Source organism: Eriocheir sinensis, chromosome 22 (genome assembly GCF_024679095.1).
Source record: "Eriocheir sinensis breed Jianghai 21 chromosome 22, ASM2467909v1, whole genome shotgun sequence".
NCBI lineage: Eukaryota > Metazoa > Arthropoda > Malacostraca > Decapoda > Varunidae > Eriocheir > Eriocheir sinensis.
Genome location: NC_066530.1, coordinates 12,462,932 through 12,481,185, shown reverse-complemented (window position 1 = coordinate 12,481,185; position 18,254 = coordinate 12,462,932). Strand labels below are relative to the sequence as shown.

The 18,254-nt window shown below is 42.7% G+C and overlaps 2 protein-coding genes and 2 long non-coding RNA genes across 24 annotated transcripts in view; 3 read left to right on the top strand and 1 right to left on the bottom strand.

Moving 5' to 3' along the window:
• The window catches only part of LOC127002087 (uncharacterized), a 128,860-nt gene that overhangs the window by 107,486 nt on the left and 3,120 nt on the right, over positions 1-18,254 (top strand). The gene's annotated exons all lie outside the window — the stretch shown is intronic.
• LOC127002083 (potassium channel subfamily K member 5-like) overlaps positions 5,047-18,254 on the bottom strand; it is a 49,167-nt gene continuing 35,959 nt past the window's right edge. Inside the window, exons 4-8 of one of the 3 annotated variants that reach the window (XM_050867535.1) lie at positions 17,018-17,163; positions 13,647-13,839; positions 12,961-13,211; positions 11,528-11,731; positions 5,047-6,394 (exon numbers count right to left, since the gene is read on the bottom strand). In XM_050867535.1, the coding sequence (XP_050723492.1) occupies positions 6,251-6,394; positions 11,528-11,731; positions 12,961-13,211; positions 13,647-13,839; positions 17,018-17,163 (938 nt within the window). In that variant the 3' untranslated portion in view covers positions 5,047-6,250. Of the gene's footprint in view, positions 6,395-9,058; positions 10,204-11,520; positions 11,732-12,960; positions 13,212-13,646; positions 13,840-17,017; positions 17,164-18,254 lie in introns of those variants that run through there. The other 2 variants (XM_050867538.1, XM_050867536.1) reach the window with 2 other exon arrangements.
• Positions 6,392-10,058, top strand: LOC127002085 (uncharacterized). Of its 19 annotated transcripts, none has more exons than XR_007755710.1 (4): positions 6,392-8,750; positions 8,884-9,580; positions 9,761-9,843; positions 9,926-10,056. It is a non-coding gene; the product is annotated as an uncharacterized LOC127002085 (long non-coding RNA). The 19 variants fall into 19 exon arrangements; XR_007755706.1 differs by having other exon boundaries at positions 8,884-9,675; XR_007755707.1 differs by lacking the exon at positions 9,761-9,843 and adding an exon at positions 9,676-9,760 and having other exon boundaries at positions 8,884-9,497; positions 9,926-10,034.
• LOC127002084 (puff II/9-2 protein-like) lies at positions 13,846-16,996 on the top strand. Its single transcript, XM_050867539.1, has 3 exons — positions 13,846-14,074; positions 14,831-15,145; positions 15,726-16,996. Exons 1-3 carry the CDS (start codon positions 13,872-13,874, stop codon positions 15,844-15,846), a joined length of 639 nt encoding a protein of 212 aa, XP_050723496.1. The 5' UTR covers positions 13,846-13,871; the 3' UTR covers positions 15,847-16,996.

Sequence of the window (18,254 nt, the reverse complement as noted above, 5' to 3'; positions counted from 1 at the left end):
GCTTCCGAAACAAAGATCCTGCCTATCAAATCTATTAACCTTTATAACGACCTCTTCACTGTTTATGACGTAACCAAATCACTGGACGTAGTCTATCTTGATTTCAGAAAGCGTTTGATAAAGTCCCGCATCATAAATTACTTTACAAATTAAAACAAATAGGTATTGACGGTCAGGTAAACCAATGGATCGCGAATTGGTTGAGCAACAGACAACAAAGAGTAGTGATTGACGGATTTAACTCAGAGTGGGCGCCTGTCACTAGTGGCGTCCCTCAGGGCTCGGTTCTTGGCCCAGTGCTCTTCATTATTTACATCAACGACGTGGATGTTGGACTCAATAACCGCATTAGTAAATTTGCAGACGACACAAAGATTGGTAACTCGGTTCTCACTGACGAAGACAGGCAAAGCCTCCAAGAGGATTTGCACAAAATTTCAGCTTGGTCGGATAGATGGGAGATGCCCTTTAAAGTAGACAAGTGCCAGGTCCTTCAAGTTGGAACGAGGAATAAAAAGTTTGATTACGAAATGCGCGGCGTTAAACTACAAATCGTTCAATGCGTCAAGGACTTGGGGGTCAAAATCGCGTCAAACCTCAAATTCTCACAGCAATGCATCGATGCAGCAAATAAAGCGAACAGAATGTTGGGCTTCATTAAAAGAAACTTTTTATTTAAGAATAAAGATGTAATACTCCAGATCTACAACAGTTTAGTCATACCCCACTTGGAATTTGCGGTTAAGTTTTGGTCTCCCACCATGCAAAGGATATTGCTAAATTAGAAGGTGTTCAGCGTCGGGCAGCGAAAATTATCCCTTCCTTGCGCAACAAATCCTACGAAGAAAGGCTTTCACCCTTAACATGTTCTCTCTTGAGAAACGTCGCCTCCGAGGAAAACTGATCGAATGTTTTAAAATACTTAATGGTTTCACGAATGTAGACAGATCAACATTGTTTATGATCGATGACACTTTGCGCACGAGGAACAATGGCGTAAAACTCAGATGTAGACAAGTAAATTCAGACTGCACCAAATTTTTCTTCACCAACGTTGTAGTGCGAGAATGGAATAAGCTCCCATCATCAGTGGTCCAGTGTAACACGATTGACTCCTTCAAAAATAAGCTCGACCGTCACTTCCTTCAACTTAATATCAACTAGAGTAGAAATGCAACGTTTTGGAGTCTTCTGATTAATGTAAAATCACTTAGGTTTAAGGACAGACCACCAAGTCTGGACCATGGGGTCTGTGTGGTCTGATTTTCTATGTAAATCTATGTAAATCTCTCTCTCTCTCTCTCTCTCTCTCTCTCCGACTTAATTACTTCTTACCTCTCCTCTTTCCTTCCTTTCTTTCCCTTCTTCCCTCCCTAATATTTTCTCTCCAACTCCTCACTTCCTTCTCCCTTCTCGCTCTTTTCCTCCCTCCCTCCATCTCTCCCTCTCCCTGACTTCATTACTTCCTACCTTTCCTCTTTCTTCCCGTTTTTTCCTCCTTTCTTCCCTCCCTTCATATTTTCTCTCCACTCCTTCACACTTTCCTCCCTTCATCGTGGTCTCCTTCACTTTCTTCTTTGCTCCTCCCTTCCCAGTTCTTCCTTCACCTTCTCCTCCTTTCCTCCTTCCTTCACCTTCTCCTCCTTTCCTCCCTAGATGTGTCTTGCTGTATAATTAGACATAATTATTACACACACACACACACACACACACACACACACACACACACACACACTCTCCTTCCCATCACCTTCTCCTCCTTTCCCCTCCTTCCCTTCACCTTCTCCTCCTTTCCCCTCCTTCCCTTCACCTTCTCCTCCTTTCCCCTCCTTCCCTTCACCTTCTCCTCCTTTCCCCTCCTTCCCTTCACCTTCTCCTCCTTTCCCCTCCTTCCCATCACCTTCTCCTTTCCTCTCCTTCCCATCACCTTCTCCTCCTTTCCCCTCCTTCCCTTCACCTTCTCCTCCTTTCCTCTCCTTCCCATCACCTTCTCCTCCTTTCCTCTCCTTCCCTTCACCTTCTCCTCCTTTCCCCTCCTTCCCTTCACCTTCTCCTCCTTTCCCCTCCTTCCCTTCACCTTCTCCTCCTTTCCACTCCTTCCCATCACCTTCTCCTCCTTTCCTCTCCTTCCCATCACCTTCTCCTCCTTTCCCCTCCTTCCCATCACCTTCTCCTCCTTTCCCCTCCTTCCCTTCACCTTCTCCTCCTTTCCTCTCCTACCCTACACCTTCTCCTCCATTCCGCTCCTTCCCTTCACCTTCTCTCTCTCCCTCCTTCCCCTTCACCTTCTCCTCCTTTCCCCTCCTTCCCTTCACCTTCTCCTCCTTTCCTCTCTCCTGCCCTTCACCTTCTCCTCCTTTCCTCTCCTTCCCTTCACCTTCTCCTCCTTTCCTCTCCTTCCCTTCACCTTCTCCTCCTTTCCTCTCCTTCCCTTCACCTTCTCCTCCTTTCCTCTCCTTCCCTTCACCTTCTCCTCCTTTCCCCTCCTTCCCTTCGCCCTCTCCTCCTTTCCTCTCCTTCCCTTCAGTATCTCCTCCTTCCCTTCACCTTCTCCTCCTCTCCTCTCCTTCCCTTCATCTTCTCCTCCTCTCCTCTCCTTCCCTTCATCCTCTCCTCTCCTCTCCTTCCCTTCAGCATCTCCTCTCCTCTCCTTCCCTTCACCTTCTCCTCCTTTCCCCTCCTTCCCTTCGCCCTCTCCTCCTTTCCTCTCCTTCCCTTCACCTTCTCCTCTCCTTCCCTTCACCTTCTCCTCTCCTCTCCTTCCCTTCACCTTCTCCTCCTTTCCTCTCCTTCCCTTCACCTTCTCCTCCTTTCCTCTCCTTCCCATCACCTTCTCCTCCTTTCCTCTCCTTCCCTTCACCTTCTCCTCCTTTCCCCTCCTTCCCTTCGCCCTCTCCTCCTTTCCTCTCCTTCCCATCACCTTCTCCTCTCCTCTCCTTCCCTTCACCTTCTCCTCCTTTCCACTCCTTCCCATCACCAACTCCTCCTTTCCTCTCCTTCCCTTCACCTTCTCCTCCTTTCCTCTCCTTCCCTTCACCTTCTCCTCCTTTCCTCTCCTTCCCTTCACCTTCTCCTCCTTTCCTCTCCTTCCCTTCACCTCCTCCTCTCCTCTCCTTCCCTTCACCCTCTCCTCTCCTTTCCTCTCCTTCCTTTCACCTTCTCCTCTCCTCTCCTTCCCTTCACCTTCTCCTCCTTTCCCCTCCTTCCCTTCGCCCTCTCCTCCTTTCCTCTCCTTCCCATCACCTTCTCCTCCTTTCCTCTCCTTCCCTTCACCTTCTCCTCCTTTCCCCTCCTTCCCTTCGCCCTCTCCTCCTTTCCTCTCCTTCCCATCACCTTCTCCTCCTTTCCTCTCCTTCCCTTCACCTCCTCCTCTCCTCTCCTTCCCTTCACCCTCTCCTCTCCTTTCCTTCCCTTCATCCTTTCCTCCTCTCTTTTTAACTCCTTCACCCTCTCCTCCTCTTTCTTCACCCTCGCTCCTCCCCCTTTCCTTTTCCTTCTTCTCCTCTCCCTCAACTCCTTCGCCTCTGTCTGACAAGGGAAGCGAGAAAGGTTAAGGATATTCTGATGACGATAAGGGACAGACTCGGAAAGGTCATAACATGCGTAGAACTGATAACGAATGAATAGTAAACGAGGATTTGTAAAGACTATGACAGACTAGAAACAACGGAAGCGAGAAAGGTTGAGGATATTCTAATGACGATAAGAGGCAGACGCGGACAGGTCATATCATTTGTAAAACTGATAACAAATGAACAACGGAAGAATAGCAAACGAGGAAGTGTAGAGACTATGACAGACGCGTTCGCCTTTTACATTAACTCCTTCCAATGGCCAAAAAAAATATCAGTCTCTTTCTAATGAGTGTTTTTTTAGGTTCATGGGACAGGATATGGGTCAGACTACCACCACGGGCACAAATATACCCCGGGAAATGCCCCACTCGCCACACGAAATCCTTGTCAAATAACTGTGCTCGGGCGCGGAAATGTTTTAGACTTTGGCCCCAGCCGGAGAGATGAAATTAGAGCATTTGCCGGTGCAGGATGGAGTAGGTACTCTGACATCAGATAGAGAGAAGGGCGGAGCATTAACTTAATTCACTCAGCTTAACATGTATTCTTTGCAAAGCCGTGGACTGCGTGGGGATTTAATCAAGGTTTTTAACCCGTCCGCTGCGATTGGTACGGATTTCGCCTTCACTGGTAGCCTGGTAACATATGCTCCCAGGTCTTTCTGTCCCTCTGTGGTGGGTAGTGGAGTGTTTCCCATGTGGTATTGATATGCTGGATTTCCCCTCCCAAGATGCATGACTTCACATTTTTCTTCACTAAATTGGAGCAGCCACTTTTTGTTCCACTCCTGTAGCTTGGTGATGTCTTCTTGTAGGAAATCCGCATCCAAGGGGTTAAATGGATTAAGGGGATTAAAGAGGGAGATCTAGATGAAATACTTATCTTAAAACTGATGAGAACACGCAACAACGGGTATAAGTTGGATAAATTCAAGTTCACGAAAGGAATAGGTTCGCGGACAGGGTGGTGGATGAATGGAACAAACTGAGAAGGTATGAAGGTGAGGCTAACACAATTGACAGCTTTTTATGTGGGTTAGATGAATATTTGGATGGGAGGGAATTCGAAGAGCAACTCATCTACGGGAACTGCCATGTGTAGACCGTCTCTCCGTCCTCTCGTAGTCTCCTTATATCCTTGTGTATAAAGTGAGGATATCAAGGTGCATATAAAGTAAAGTGTAAAGTATAGCTGCGCGCGTGTATCCGTGTAGGGCAGACTTGATCAACATTAAAATCATTGGTGTCTACCTTCAAACGCTTCCATTTTCTTTACACGTGTCGGTTTAAAGGGTATTCTATGACGTTTATCTCGGCGTGTTCCTGACTCCCCCTTATGTAAAAGAACTTATGGTGTGTGTTTGTTTGTGTGTGTGTGTGTGTGTAGTAGTAGTAGTAGTAGTAGTAGTAGCAGTAGTAGTAGTAGTAGTAGTAGTAGAGATTCAAGTACAACACTTCACATAATCAAAACATTTCTTTATTGTAGGATTATTTTATTTGGAAGACATTTTGTTCATATACATGGCAAAGTTTTATTCACATACACATTAACTAATCTTCACACATAACCTTAATGCCAGAGAGAGGTATATAAGCGTTTCAAGGTACAGTACTTCACATACAGCTGTCATAATTAATTTCATCTTTTTCTCCTTGTGATTTTTTTCCCTTAATCTACATGAGTACAACACAACATAGTACTGGCGAGGCTGATGCACAGAGAACATAAAGAACACATCAGTCACCCCTTTATTGTCAGAGAAGATTATTAGGTCCATATTCACATTATTAAACGCATCGGTCACCCATTACGACTATTTCCCAAGGCCGCAGAGAAGATTAACCGGGTTTTCATGGGTGATTTCCGCGTTCAAGTTACAGAAGGCGGGTAAAACTATCACCGATACCACAGATCAGTCCATGGAAATCACAGCAACTTCTACGAGATGCTTATCAAACAGGTGAACCGAGGTGCCGATACGTTTAAGAATAGATCGAGGCTTAATGAAAACACTTTGCATTGTGTATTAGAGTCACTTTGTTTTGAATCGCCTCCAACCCAACACTGAAGAATTTAACTCCTTTTTGTGGGTGTGAAGGGAGAAGTGTGTGAGTGTGGAAGGGGAGGAAGAAGAGGAAAAGGAGGATAAAGAATGAACGTATAAAAAGATGAAGAATGGATTAATGAAAGGGGTCGTGAAGCGAGAAGTCAGAGACACGCCAGGTCTCGTCGACAGACCGACTTGGTCGGCTAGATTTGGATCGCCGATAGAGTCGGTCTGTCCGATTCTGTCGGCACGCTGCTACGGGCCGCCTTCGGCTAAGGCCCGTGCTCCCTCGTGCAGGGGGGAGCGATCTTTTCCCTCTTTGGACAAGGGCCCGTTCCCCTAGTGATACTAGGAGATAAATCTTAAAAAAAAAAGTGAGAAGTGGGTAGGTGTGGAAGAGGAAAACAAGAGATAAGATAAAGAATAAAGAGTGAATGTGTGAGAAGAGGAAGAATGGATGAATGGAAACTGCCGTGAAAGGAAGAGTAGGCATATGTGGAAGAGGGGGAGGAGGGGGAGGAAAAATGAATGTATGAGAAGAGGAAGAATGGATGATTGAAACGGGCGTGTAAAGGCGTGGGTGTGGGCGTGTGAGTAGCAAACCTCAGAACACAGGCAGGCAGGCGTGTCACAACCTCCCGTTTTCCTTATAGTCTTCTCCGTTTTCTTTCTCGTCGGTGTGGTGCAGGCTAGTCTCGTCGCAGAGGCTCACGGAGGACTCGAAAGTTGGTCTTCGGCTGATGGACTCTGTGCTGCTGGTGTTCGTGTTATACTGTGGAGGTGTGAGGGAGGGAAGGAGGAGGAATGGGAGGGAGAGAAAGGGAGAGAAAGAGCGTTAATCCGTGCACATAAACTGCCTTTTATCATGGATTTGACAACATGCAAGTTTTAAATCAATCTGTTTCTCGTCAATAAATCCATTACTCTTCAATTCCAAAGCACAGAAACAAGTCATAATATTGCCATGGTTTCATAAATGCCATAAAAGAAAGTATAAGTATCATGGTATACAAAATCATCTCATGATATATCCTGTTTATAATGGATTAAGTAAACATGCATAAGTTTAATCAATCTACTTATGCTCTTTATTATGTAGATGAATTAAATGTGCAGTTACGTAAGCAAAAAAAAAAAGGCACGTAACATCAATGTCACGTGTTGATGCCACTGTACTGAAGCATCATGATACATAGTGTTCATCTAAGACATAATACTGCATACTGTGTCCTCGTGTTTCTTGGACGAGGACTCACTTCAGCGCAAGCAAAGCAGGGAGCAATGGTTGACTACGACGCTAAGAGGCTCACTACGTTTGCTACCGACAATCATCGTATCTTCGTATGTCTTCGAAAAGGAGCATCAATTGAACACGTAGGCAATGGGGAATATTCAACTACAAACCCCATATTCTCAAGCGCTTTCGGTTTTCACAGCATATACTTTCAAATCCCACAAAGGAGATTACTCGGGTCCCCATGACTGTTTTTCACATTCATGATTCACCAGCATTGTCAAACTATCACTAGGCTCATAAAACTACCCACTGAAATACCCACAGCGACCTCTACGAAAGCCTTATCAAATGTGGGTGTTTGAGAGTATGGGCCTTATTATATCCTCGTGTGTCTTGAGTGAGGAACATCTGTAACACAAGTAAGCAGCGAAATTCTAGTTGACTAAGGCGCTGGGAGGCTGAGGTGGCTGATAGCAAGGTCTTGGGGCAGCGTGTAGCCTTGAGGGATGCCAGTGAATTAGCGACGACCCCCACGGACCGACACTAAAACGACAACATGATGCGGACGCCACGACTACGCCAAGGACACGACCCAGACAGAAACAGGAAGCTTTGTACACACACACACACACACACACACACACACACACACACACAGGAAAGGTACCAAGTGATCCTAATTAGAATGGTTACTCGCTCACACACACACACACACACACAGACACACACATACACACACACACACACCAGTAGGCATTTGAGCACCTAGAACTTGCTGGGACGGCAGAAAAGTAATCAATAAATGTGACTTTCCCATTTTCTATGTCTCTACACTCTATTTTCTGTTAGCGTGTCACTGCCGAGAAAACCATTAGCGAATCAACACCATTCAGCCAATCGCGGCGGGTGACAGCTGACTGACTAAGTGGTATTATGAGTGACAAACAGAATCACACCACCTGCAGTGAATGACTCTGACCACTCTTGCCTCTCTGACCACTAAGCCCCGTATTCTTAACGCTTTCGGCTCACAACACCCATTTTCCGAGGCCACATAGGAGATTAGTCGGGCTTTCACGGGTGTTTTTCACATTCAGAAGTGCAGAAGCCTTGTTAAACTATCACTAGGCTCATGAAACTACCCATGGAAACACCCACAACCTCTACGAAAACCTCAGGAAATGTAAGCCCTGAAATGTTTAAGTTGGGCCGTACTATAACACGTCTGGGCGTCGGCTGAATCATCTACTACTCACTATAACTAAGCAAAGCCGTGTAAGGTGAGGAGGGGCTGAATCAATGGCCTTCGCTCTCTACCGTCGAGTGTCCAAGTCAAGCAAAGCCGTATAAGGTGAGGAGGGGCTAAATCAATGGCCATCCCTCTCTACTCTCTACCCTCGAGTGTCCAAGTCTATCGAGGTACCAAGAACACAAGCAGACTATCACGCTATGGCTGCGACGCCTTGGATCATGCGGAAAGTAACGTTGCTATGACAAACACGAATCATGCATCGAGGTCACGTGATTGAGGCTCCGGGGAACAGCTGCGAAGTCTCTCCAAGCGCCGCGGTGAGCAGTGTTAATAATGGCGTGAGGAAAAGGAGGAGCTGAGATGGTATGCGTGAGGGGTTCCTAATGGTGGTTTGTGTATTAGGTGAAAATTGATGAACAGATGTAATGGACGAGGAGGAAACGGGATTCAGGGCAGGTTTAGTTTAACTGTTATTGAGGCTTAAAAAGAGCAAAAAGAAAAATAGGTAAATAAAAAAGGAGAATTACCCTGAAAGAAAATGAGATGGAGGAAGGAGAAAGAGGAAACGACAGGCATTGAAGGCAGGAAAGGTTTAGTTTGACTGTTATTGAGGCTTAAAAAGAGCAAAAAGAAAAATAGGTAAATAAAAAAGGAGATTGACGCTGAAAGAAAATGAGAAGAAAAGGAGAAAGAGGAAACGACAGGCATTGAAGGCAGGGCAGGTTTAGTTTAACTGTTAATGAGGCTTAAAAAAGAGCAAAAAGAAAAGTAGGTAAATAAAAAAGGAGAATGACCCTGAAAGAAAATGAGATGGAGGAAGGAGAAAGAGGAAACGACAGGCATTGAAGGCAGGAAAGGTTTAGTTTGACTGTTATTGAGGCTTAAAAAGAGCAACAAAGAAAAGTAGGTGAATAAAAAAGGAGATTAACCCTGAAAGAAAATGAGAAGGAGGAAGGAGAAAGAGGAAACGACAGGCATTGAAGGCAGGAAAGGTTTAGTTTAACTGTTATGAATGCGTAAAAGAAGAGCAAAAAGAAAAATAGATAAAAAAAGATAAACGTTGGGAGAAAAGAAGAGGAAGATTGGGCAGGCAGTGAAGGCAGGGAATGTTAAGTTTAACTGTTATAACGCTTAAAATGAGAGTAAAAATATAAATAGATAAAGAAGAAAGGAGATGGACGCTGGAAGGAAAAGAAGAGGAGGAAGGAGGAGGAGGAAACGACAGATATTTAAGACGGGAAGGCAGGATGAAGTGTAATGGACGCTAAAAAGAGAGAGGAAAAGGAGGAGGAGGAAATGGCATAAAGTGGAAACGGAAAGGCAAGATTAATGATTTTTAGCGCTCTGATATAGGGGAAAAAAAGAGAACATAAGAAAGAAAACGAGGTCGATTACTAAAAGGAAAGGAGTATTAAGGGATAACTGCATAATTTATAGTGAAGGAACAAAAAGAAATAGAAAAAAAACAGGTCGATTACTAAAAGGAAAGGAGTAGAAAGGCAAGATTAATGATTTTTAGCGCTCTAATATAGGGGAAAAAAGAGAACATGAGGAAGAAAACGAGGTCGATTACTAAAAGGAAAGGAGGAGTATTAAGGGATAACTGCATAATTTATAGTGAAGGAACAACAAGAAATAGAAAAAAACAGGTCGATTACTAAAAGGAAAGGAGAATAAAGGGATAACTGCATAATTTATAGTGAAGGAACAACAAGAAATAGAAAAAAACGAGGTCGATTACTAAAAGGAAAGGAGTATAAAGGGATAACTGCATAATTTATAGTGAAGGAACAACAAGAAATAGAAAAAAACAGGTCGATTACTAAAAGGAAAGGAGTATAAAGGGATAACTGCATAATTTATAGTGAAGGATCAACAAGAAAAAAAGGCAAAGTTAAAAAAAAAACATTAAGATGAACACTAGTAGAGGAGGAGGAGGAGGGGGAGGAGGAGGGACGAAAATGACAAGAGTGAAGTGTTACCAATGGCGGTGTGTGTGTGTGTGTGTGTGTGTGTGTGTGTGTGGTTATGGCTTGTATTTGACGGTGACTGCGGTATAAGACTCTTCCTTATACTCATGCTCACCCTGGTCCTAGAAGAGAGAATGGGGAGGCAGGGGGTGATGAGGTGGCCTGCTTGTCATACACCCTCAAACCCACCAGCGTTACCATATTATCGTACTCAAAACATCGCATTTATCAGTTCCAGGGCTCAAAACTCTCCTAACCACACAGATAACAACATTCTAGTTAAAGTTATCGTTAAAAGCGTTACTTATTGGTGTTTGTTTGCGATAGCTGTGAATCAGAAACCGGAAAATACAATGTGCTGCGTGGGTGTGTACGATAATTTGGTAACGCTGCCACCCACCCACATACGCCCCACAAGAGATCATCATAATACACCCAACACATGATACATAAAAAACAGGTATTACACATTGTCAGTAGTCATCATCATCATCATAATCATTAGAAGGTGTTTATTAGTCAATGGAGAGACGCATCTGTAGTTCTGCAAAGGAGTTACAGTAAAAAAGTGATAATAGACGAATTACAATAGAGTAGAAAAATAGAAAGTACAGTACAATAGGAGTAGAAAATGTAATAGAAAAAGAGGAGAGAGGAAAGACCTGGAGAGAGAGAGAGAGAGAGAGAGAGAGAGAGAGAGAGAGAGAGAGAGAGAGAGAGAGAGAGAGAGAGAGAGAGAGAATAATTAATGGAAAGAGTGTAATAAAGAAAAAAAGCAAAGGATGGAAAAGGAAGAGAGAATGAGAGAAAAAAAAGGAGAAAAACACCAGTACAAGAAGTAAACTAGAACAAGTAAATGAAGAGAAAACGAACAAGTAAAAAAAGAGAAGAACAAAGAGAAGAGGAAAAGAACAACAAGAGAAAGTAAAAACAAGAGAATAAGAAGAAAAAGAAACAAAAATTAATCGAAAAAGAGAAGAATATGATAACGTAGAAAAAAAAGAACAAATGGAAAAGGAAAAAAACAAAAATAAGAAAAAAAAGAGAAGAACAAGGACAAGTACAAAAGGAGAACAAGAACAAGATAAGTAGGAAAAAACAAGAAACAAATAGAAAAGAGAAACGAGTAGAAAAAAGGAACAGAACAAGAAGAAAACGAGAACAAGAAAAGAACAAAAATATAACAGACAAAAAAACAAAAACAAGCAGAAAAAAAGAACAAGAAACAAGTACAAAAAGAGAACCAAAACAAGTACCTAAAGAAAAAAAATAATGAAACAAACAGAACACGAATTAGAATAAGGAAAAAAAGCGAGAAAAAGAAAACAAAAAAATAGTAGAAAAGGAACAAAGAATCACACATACCAAAACCAGAACCAAGAACAGTCACCAATAGAACAACAAAAAACAACAACAACAACAACAACAAGCAGGGACACCACGCACCTCCTTCTTGAGCGGGCCCATGAGGTGGCTGATCGGTGTGCGTGACAAGCCAGCCCCGAAGAGCGCCGAGATGCCGGGAATGCCACTGGGCGAGACGGGAGAGGTGGGAGAGGACGGCCCCGCAGAGGTGGTGTCCGTCAAATCGTCCCTCATCCCGCCCGCCTCCCCGTTCTCGGCCTCTTGAACAGCGAGGATGTTGCCGAGCTGGAAGGATGGGGAGCTTAGGTACGATGAAGATAATGGGTGAAGGAGTATAGGAAAATAGGACTGTAGTTGAGGAAGGGTAGAATTATAGGTATGTCCGTCGAGAAAGGTGGAAAAATGCGTTGCTAGGTTTGATTAGGAAGAAAATGGGAGACTTATGGAAAGAGGACTGTAGTTGAGGAAGGGTAGAATTGAAGTTATTACGGACGAGAAAGTTGGAAAAATACGTTGTCATGATTGATTAGGAAGAAAATGGGAGACTTATGGAAAGAGGACTGTAGTTGAGGAAGGGTAGAATTGTATGCATGTCCGCCGAGAAAAGTGGAAAAATGCGTTGGTAGGATTGAATAGGAAGAAAATGGAAGACTTATGGAAAACGAGGAATGTAGTTGACGAAAGAAAGATTTAGGTATAGGTAAAATAAACGCGTTACCAGGGTTATTGAGGCAGAAAAGAGGATATATAGTGTGGGAAAGGAGGTGTATACGTGAGAAAAGGAAAGACTGAGTACAAGTGAAGATATGGCCGACAAGATAGATGGGAAAAAGAAATAGAAGAAAAAATGTGTTGCCAGGGCTAAATATAAAGGAAGAACTGAGTAAAAAAGTATTGGAAAATGGGGAGTGTATTTTAAGTAAAGGAGAAAATGGATACAAATGAAAAAATGGGTAACAGAAAAGTGGAAGAACATGTTGCCAGGGATATGAAGGAAGAACATGGGAAGAGGAATATGGAAATAGAAGAATGTACTTGATAAAGGAGATAGATGGGAAGAAGAGAATTAATAGGAGAAGAAAAAACGTGTTGCCAAGGTTAAATATAAAGGAAGAAATGAGTAAAAGAGTATGGGAAAATGAGAAGTGTATTTTAAGTAAAGGAGGAAGTGGAATCAGAGTAAGCAAATTAAGTAGCGGGGTTTTTTTTATGATTGTTTTCTTTTTTTAAGCCCTTGAGCTGTCTCCTTTGCTGTAAAAAAAGTGAAGAAATGGATAAAAGAAAAGTGGAAGAACGTGTTGCCATAAATGTGAAGGAAGAAAATGGGAAGAGGAATATGAAAATAGAGGTGTGTACTTAATAAAGGAGAGAATGGGTGCAAGTGAAGAAATGGACAATGGGAAATGTGGAAAAACGCGCTGCCAAAGGTTACCGAAGCTACGAAGGAGGAAAATGGGAGGAGTATGAGGAAAGAGAAGAGTCCTCACGCGCCATCCCACAGCGTCTTTATTCACCTGAAGCATAAGGTTGAGGCTGGCCTTGGAGTGGAGTCTCAGGAAGGCCGGGTCGTGGTGCTTGAGGCCGACTTGTTCCATCAGTTTCTTCATCTCCTCGGCGCTCCGCTTCACCGAGGCCGTGAGTTGTTTGGAATTGAGGGCTTTGGTGATGAAGTTGGCCACCATCACCCAGTACCCGAGCCCGATCATGATCCACAGAATGAGGCAGATCTGGTAGATGTCCTTCGCTATACCCTCATAACCGTTTGCTGGATAGATAGATAAACAGATCGATAGATAGATAGAATGGCTGAATGATAAACTAATTGACTGCCATCCTAAGAGTAAAGACTCTATTTAAACTTACTGAGAGAAATGGAAAATTGGAATATACTTGAGAAAAGGTAGAAGTGAAGAAATGGACGAAGGGAAAATTGAAAAAAACATAAAAGAAAATGGGGAGATGAGTAACAACATTCGCATCCTTGCAAAGAAGACCTACCAAGCACCAGCATCGCCTCCTGATATCCACCCAAAGAATGAAGGCACAATGAACTCTGACTTCCGATCAAAACACTCACATCCAAAATAACGACTACCAGGCACAAGATCACCCAAGCCAAAAGTAATAAGGATGATTTAAAGACGTTGTAGAACTCCCTGAAATCCACCCAAAGAGCAACCACACCAAACGCAAGACTAACCAGGCACCATGTCACCGAAGCCAATGGTCGTAAGAGTGATGTAGCTGTAGTAGACGGCGTCCACGTAGGTCCATCCCTCGAGGTAGGACAGCAGCACCGACGGGAGGAAAATGAAGACCAGGAACCCGAGGGCGACGTAGATAGCGGTGGCGCCGGCGATGAAGGAACTGGACTGTTGCCTCTCGTCGGAAAGCTGCAGGGTGGAAGGTTGAGAGGCGAAATAAAATGGAAATTGAGAGGTTGAACTGCAAGATTGAGAGGTTGAACTGCAAGATTGAGAGGTTGAACTGCAAGATTGAGAGGTTGAACTGCAAGATTGAGAGGTTGAACTGCAAGATTGAGAGGTTGAACTGCAAGATTGAGAGGTTGAACTGCAAGATTGAGAGGTTGAACTGCAAAAGTGAGAGGTTGAACTGCAAGATTGAGAGGTTGAACTGCAAGATTGAGAGGTTGAACTGCAAAAGTGAGAGGTTGAACTGTAAGATTGAGAGGTTGAACTGCAAGATTGAGAGGTTGAACTGCAAGATTGAGAGGTTGAACTGCAAGATTGGGAGGTTGAACTGCAAGATTGAGAGGTTGAACTGCAAAAGTGAGAGGTTGAACTGCAAGATTGAGAGGTTGAACTGCAAGATTGAGAGGTTGAACTGCAAGATTGAGAGGTTGAACTGCAAGATTGAGAGGTTGAACTGCAAGATTGAGAGGTTGAACTGCAAGATTGAGAGGTTGAACTGCAAGATTGAGAGGTTGAACTGCAAGATTGAGAGGTTGAACTGCAAGATTGAGAGGTTGAACTGCAAGATTGAGAGGTTGAACTGCAAAAGTGAGAGGTTGAACTGCAAGATTGAGAGGTTGAACTGCAAGATTGAGAGGTTGAACTGCAAAAGTGAGAGGTTGAACTGTAAGATTGAGAGGTTGAACTGCAAGATTGAGAGGTTGAACTGCAAGATTGAGAGGTTGAACTGCAAGATTGAGAGGTTGAACTGCAAGATTGAGAGGTTGAACTGCAAGATTGAGAGGTTGAACTGCAAGATTGAGAGGTTGAACTGCAAGATTGAGAGGTTGAACTGCAAGATTGAGAGGTTGAACTGCAAGATTGAGAGGTTGAACTGCAAGATTGAGAGGTTGAACTGCAAAATTGAGAGGTTGAACTGCAAGATTGAGAGGTTGAACTGCAAGATTGAGAGGTTGAACTGCAAAATTGAGAGGTTGAACTGCAAGATTGAGAGGTTGAACTGCAAGATTGAGAGGTTGAACTGCAAAAGTGAGAGGTTGAACTGCAAAAGTGAGAGGTTGAACTGCAAAATTGAGAGGTTGAACTGCAAGATTGAGAGGTTGAACCGCAAGATTGAGAGGTTGAACTGCAAAAGTGAGAGGTTGAGCTGCAAAAGTGAGAGGTTGAACTGCAAGATTGCGAGGTTGAACTGCAAGATTGAGAGGTTGAACTGCAAGATTGAGAGGTTGAACTGCAAAATTGAGAGGTTGAACTGCAAGATTGAGAGGTTGAACCGCAAGATTGAGAGGTTAAACTGCAAAAGTGAGAGGTTGAGCTGCAAAAGTGAGAGGTTGAACTGCAAGATTGCGAGGTTGAACTGCAAGATTGAGAGGTTGAACTGCAAAATTGAGGTTGAACTGCAAAATTGAGAGGTTGAACTGCAAGATTGAGAGGTTGAACTGCAAGATTGAGAGGTTGAACTGCAAGATTGAGAGGTTGAACTGCAAGATTGAGAGGTTGAACTGTAAGATTGAGAGGTTGAACTGCAAGATTGAGAGGTTGAACTGCAAGATTGAGAGGTTGAACTGCAAAATTGAGAGGTTGAACTGCAAAATTGAGAGGTTGAACTGCAAAATTGAGAGGTTGAACTGCAAAATTGAGAAATTGAACTGCAAAATTGAGAGGTTGAACTGCAAAATTGAGAGGTTGAACTGCAAAATTGAGGTTGAACTGCAAAATTGAGAGGTTGAACTGCAAAATTGATGTTGAACTGCAAAATTGAGAGGTTGAACTGCAAGATTGAGAGGTTGAACTGCAAAATTGAGGTTGAACTGCAAGATTGAGAGGTTGAACTGCAAGATTGAGAGGTTGAACTGCAAAATTGAGAGGTTGAACTGCAAGATTGAGAGGTTGAACTGCAAAATTGAGAGGTTGAACTGCAAGATTGAGAGGTTGAACTGCAAAATTGAGGTTGAACTGCAAGATTGAGAGGTTGAACTGCAAAATTGAGAGGTTGAACTGCAAAATTGAGAGGTTGAACTGCAAGATTGAGAGGTTGAACTGCAAAATTGAGGTTGAACTGCAAGATTGAGAGGTTGAACTGCAAAAGTGAGAGGTTGAACTGCAAAATTGAGAGGTTGAACTGCAAGATTGAGAGGTTGAACTGCAAAATTGAGGTTGAACTGCAAGATTGAGAGGTTGAACTGCAAAAGTGAGAGGTTGAACTGCAAGATTGAGAGGTTGAACTGCAAGATTGAGAGGTTGAACTGTAAGATTGAGAGGTTGAACTGCAAGATTGAGAGGTTGAACTGCAAAATCACCTAAAAATTGAAGGGTTTAAAGGAAAAATTGAACTGGACTTACCTCTCGTCAAACAGGTAGAGATGAAATAGTTAGAAAGCAAAATCTGATGGAATTTGAAAGGTTAAGGGGCAAAAATAAAAGCTGAAAATTGAAAGCTGCAATAAGGCGAAATAACCTAGAAATTGATAGGTAGAGCGAAGTTGAACATTAAAGGTAGAAACACGAAATAAGTTGGAACTGAACAGGTAGAGAAAGGAAATAACCTGAAAATGAAAAGGTAGAGAGGCAAGATAACCTGGAAATTGAAAGGTTAATTTAAAAGCCACATCAATACCAGTAACTTTATTTTTTACAGTAAAGAAAACAGCTCAAAGGCAAAAATGGAAAATGATGGAAAAAAAGCCTGTTAATCACTTTTTACAGTAAAGAAAACAGCTCAAAGGCAAAATTAGAAAATGATGGAAAAAAAGCCTGTTAATCACTTTTTACAGTAAACACCTCAAAGGCAAAAATAGAAAATGATGAGAAAAAAGCCTGTCAATCACTTTTTACAGTAAAGAAAACACCTCAAAGGCAAAAATAGAAAATGATGAGAAAAAAGCCTGTCAATCACTTTTTACAGTAAAGAAAACACCTCAAAGGCAAAAATAGAGAATGATGGAAAAAAAGCCTGTTAATCACTTTTTACAGTAAAGAAAACACCTCAAAGGCAAAAATAGAGAATGATGGAAAAAAAAGCCTGTTAATCACTTTTTACAGTAAAGAAAACACCTCAAAGGCAAAAATAGAAAATGATGGAAAAAAAGCCTGTTAATCACTGTCCGTACTACCACAAACAAAAGAACCAAGAGCTCACCCTCGACTTGAAGAGCTGCAGGAGTTTGTCACCGAAGAAGTTTGAGGTCATGGCCAAAAGGATACCCGTGAGGGGGATGCCCACGAGGGAGTACAGGATGCAAACGATGCGGCCCCAGGGAAGAGTAGGATACAGGTGACCGTACCCTGAAGAAAACGGAGGACGGGAGGATGAGTGAGAGAAAATGGGTCAGCTTACTTAGGATGGATTATGTGAGAGGTAGAAATAAAATAAAAGAAAAAGTACCCTGAAGAAAACGGAGGACGGGAGAATGAGTGAGAGAAAATGGGTCAGCTTACTTAGGATGGATTATGTGAGAGGTAGAAATAAAATAAAAAGAAAAAGTACCCTGAAGAAAACGGAGGACGGGAGATTGAGTAAGAGAAAATGGGTCAGCTTACTTGGGATGGATTATGTGAGAGGTAGAAATAAAATAAAAAGAAAAAGTGCCCTGAAGAAAACGGAGGACGGGAGGATGAGTGAGAGAAAATGGGTCAGCTTACTTAGAGAGGATGGATTATGTGAGAGGTAGAAATAAAATAAAAAGAAAACGTGCCCTGAAGAAAACGGAGGACGGGAGGATGAGTGAGAGAAAATGGGTCAGCTTACTTAGGATGGATTATGTGAGAGGTAGAAATAAAAGAAAAAGAAAAAGTACCCTGAAGAAAACGGAGGACGGGAGATTGAGTGAGAGAAAATGGGTCAGCTTACTTAGAGTGGATGGATTATGTGAGAGGGAGAAATAAAATAAAAAGAAAACGGATAAAGGGAAGAATGCGTGACAAAATGAGTTAGCTTGCGGTGAAGAAAAGAAAAGCGTGAGGCGAAAGATTAGCAAACGACAAGACTTGATTCATACTTACAACGTCCAGTAGGAATGCTTAGAGGAAAGGGAGAGAAAGGCTTGTTAAATGTTACCCTTCTTTCATTATTACAGTATTTATAAGCACAAGAAACAAACATAGAGATTAATAGATACAGACAGAAGCAAATAGACGGAAAAAAATTATATACAGACAATATGAAGAAATGAGAGGAATAGGAAGAAATAAAAGAACACACACAGACACAGAGAGACAGTCATACGCAGAAAAAGAAATACACACAGAAGCAAATAGACGGAGAGGAGATAGACAAATAAAAAGGAATAAGAGGAAACGAAAGAACACAGACACTAAAAAAGAATAAGATGAAAAGAAAGAAGAACGAGAGAGAGAGAGAGAGAGAGAGAGAGAGA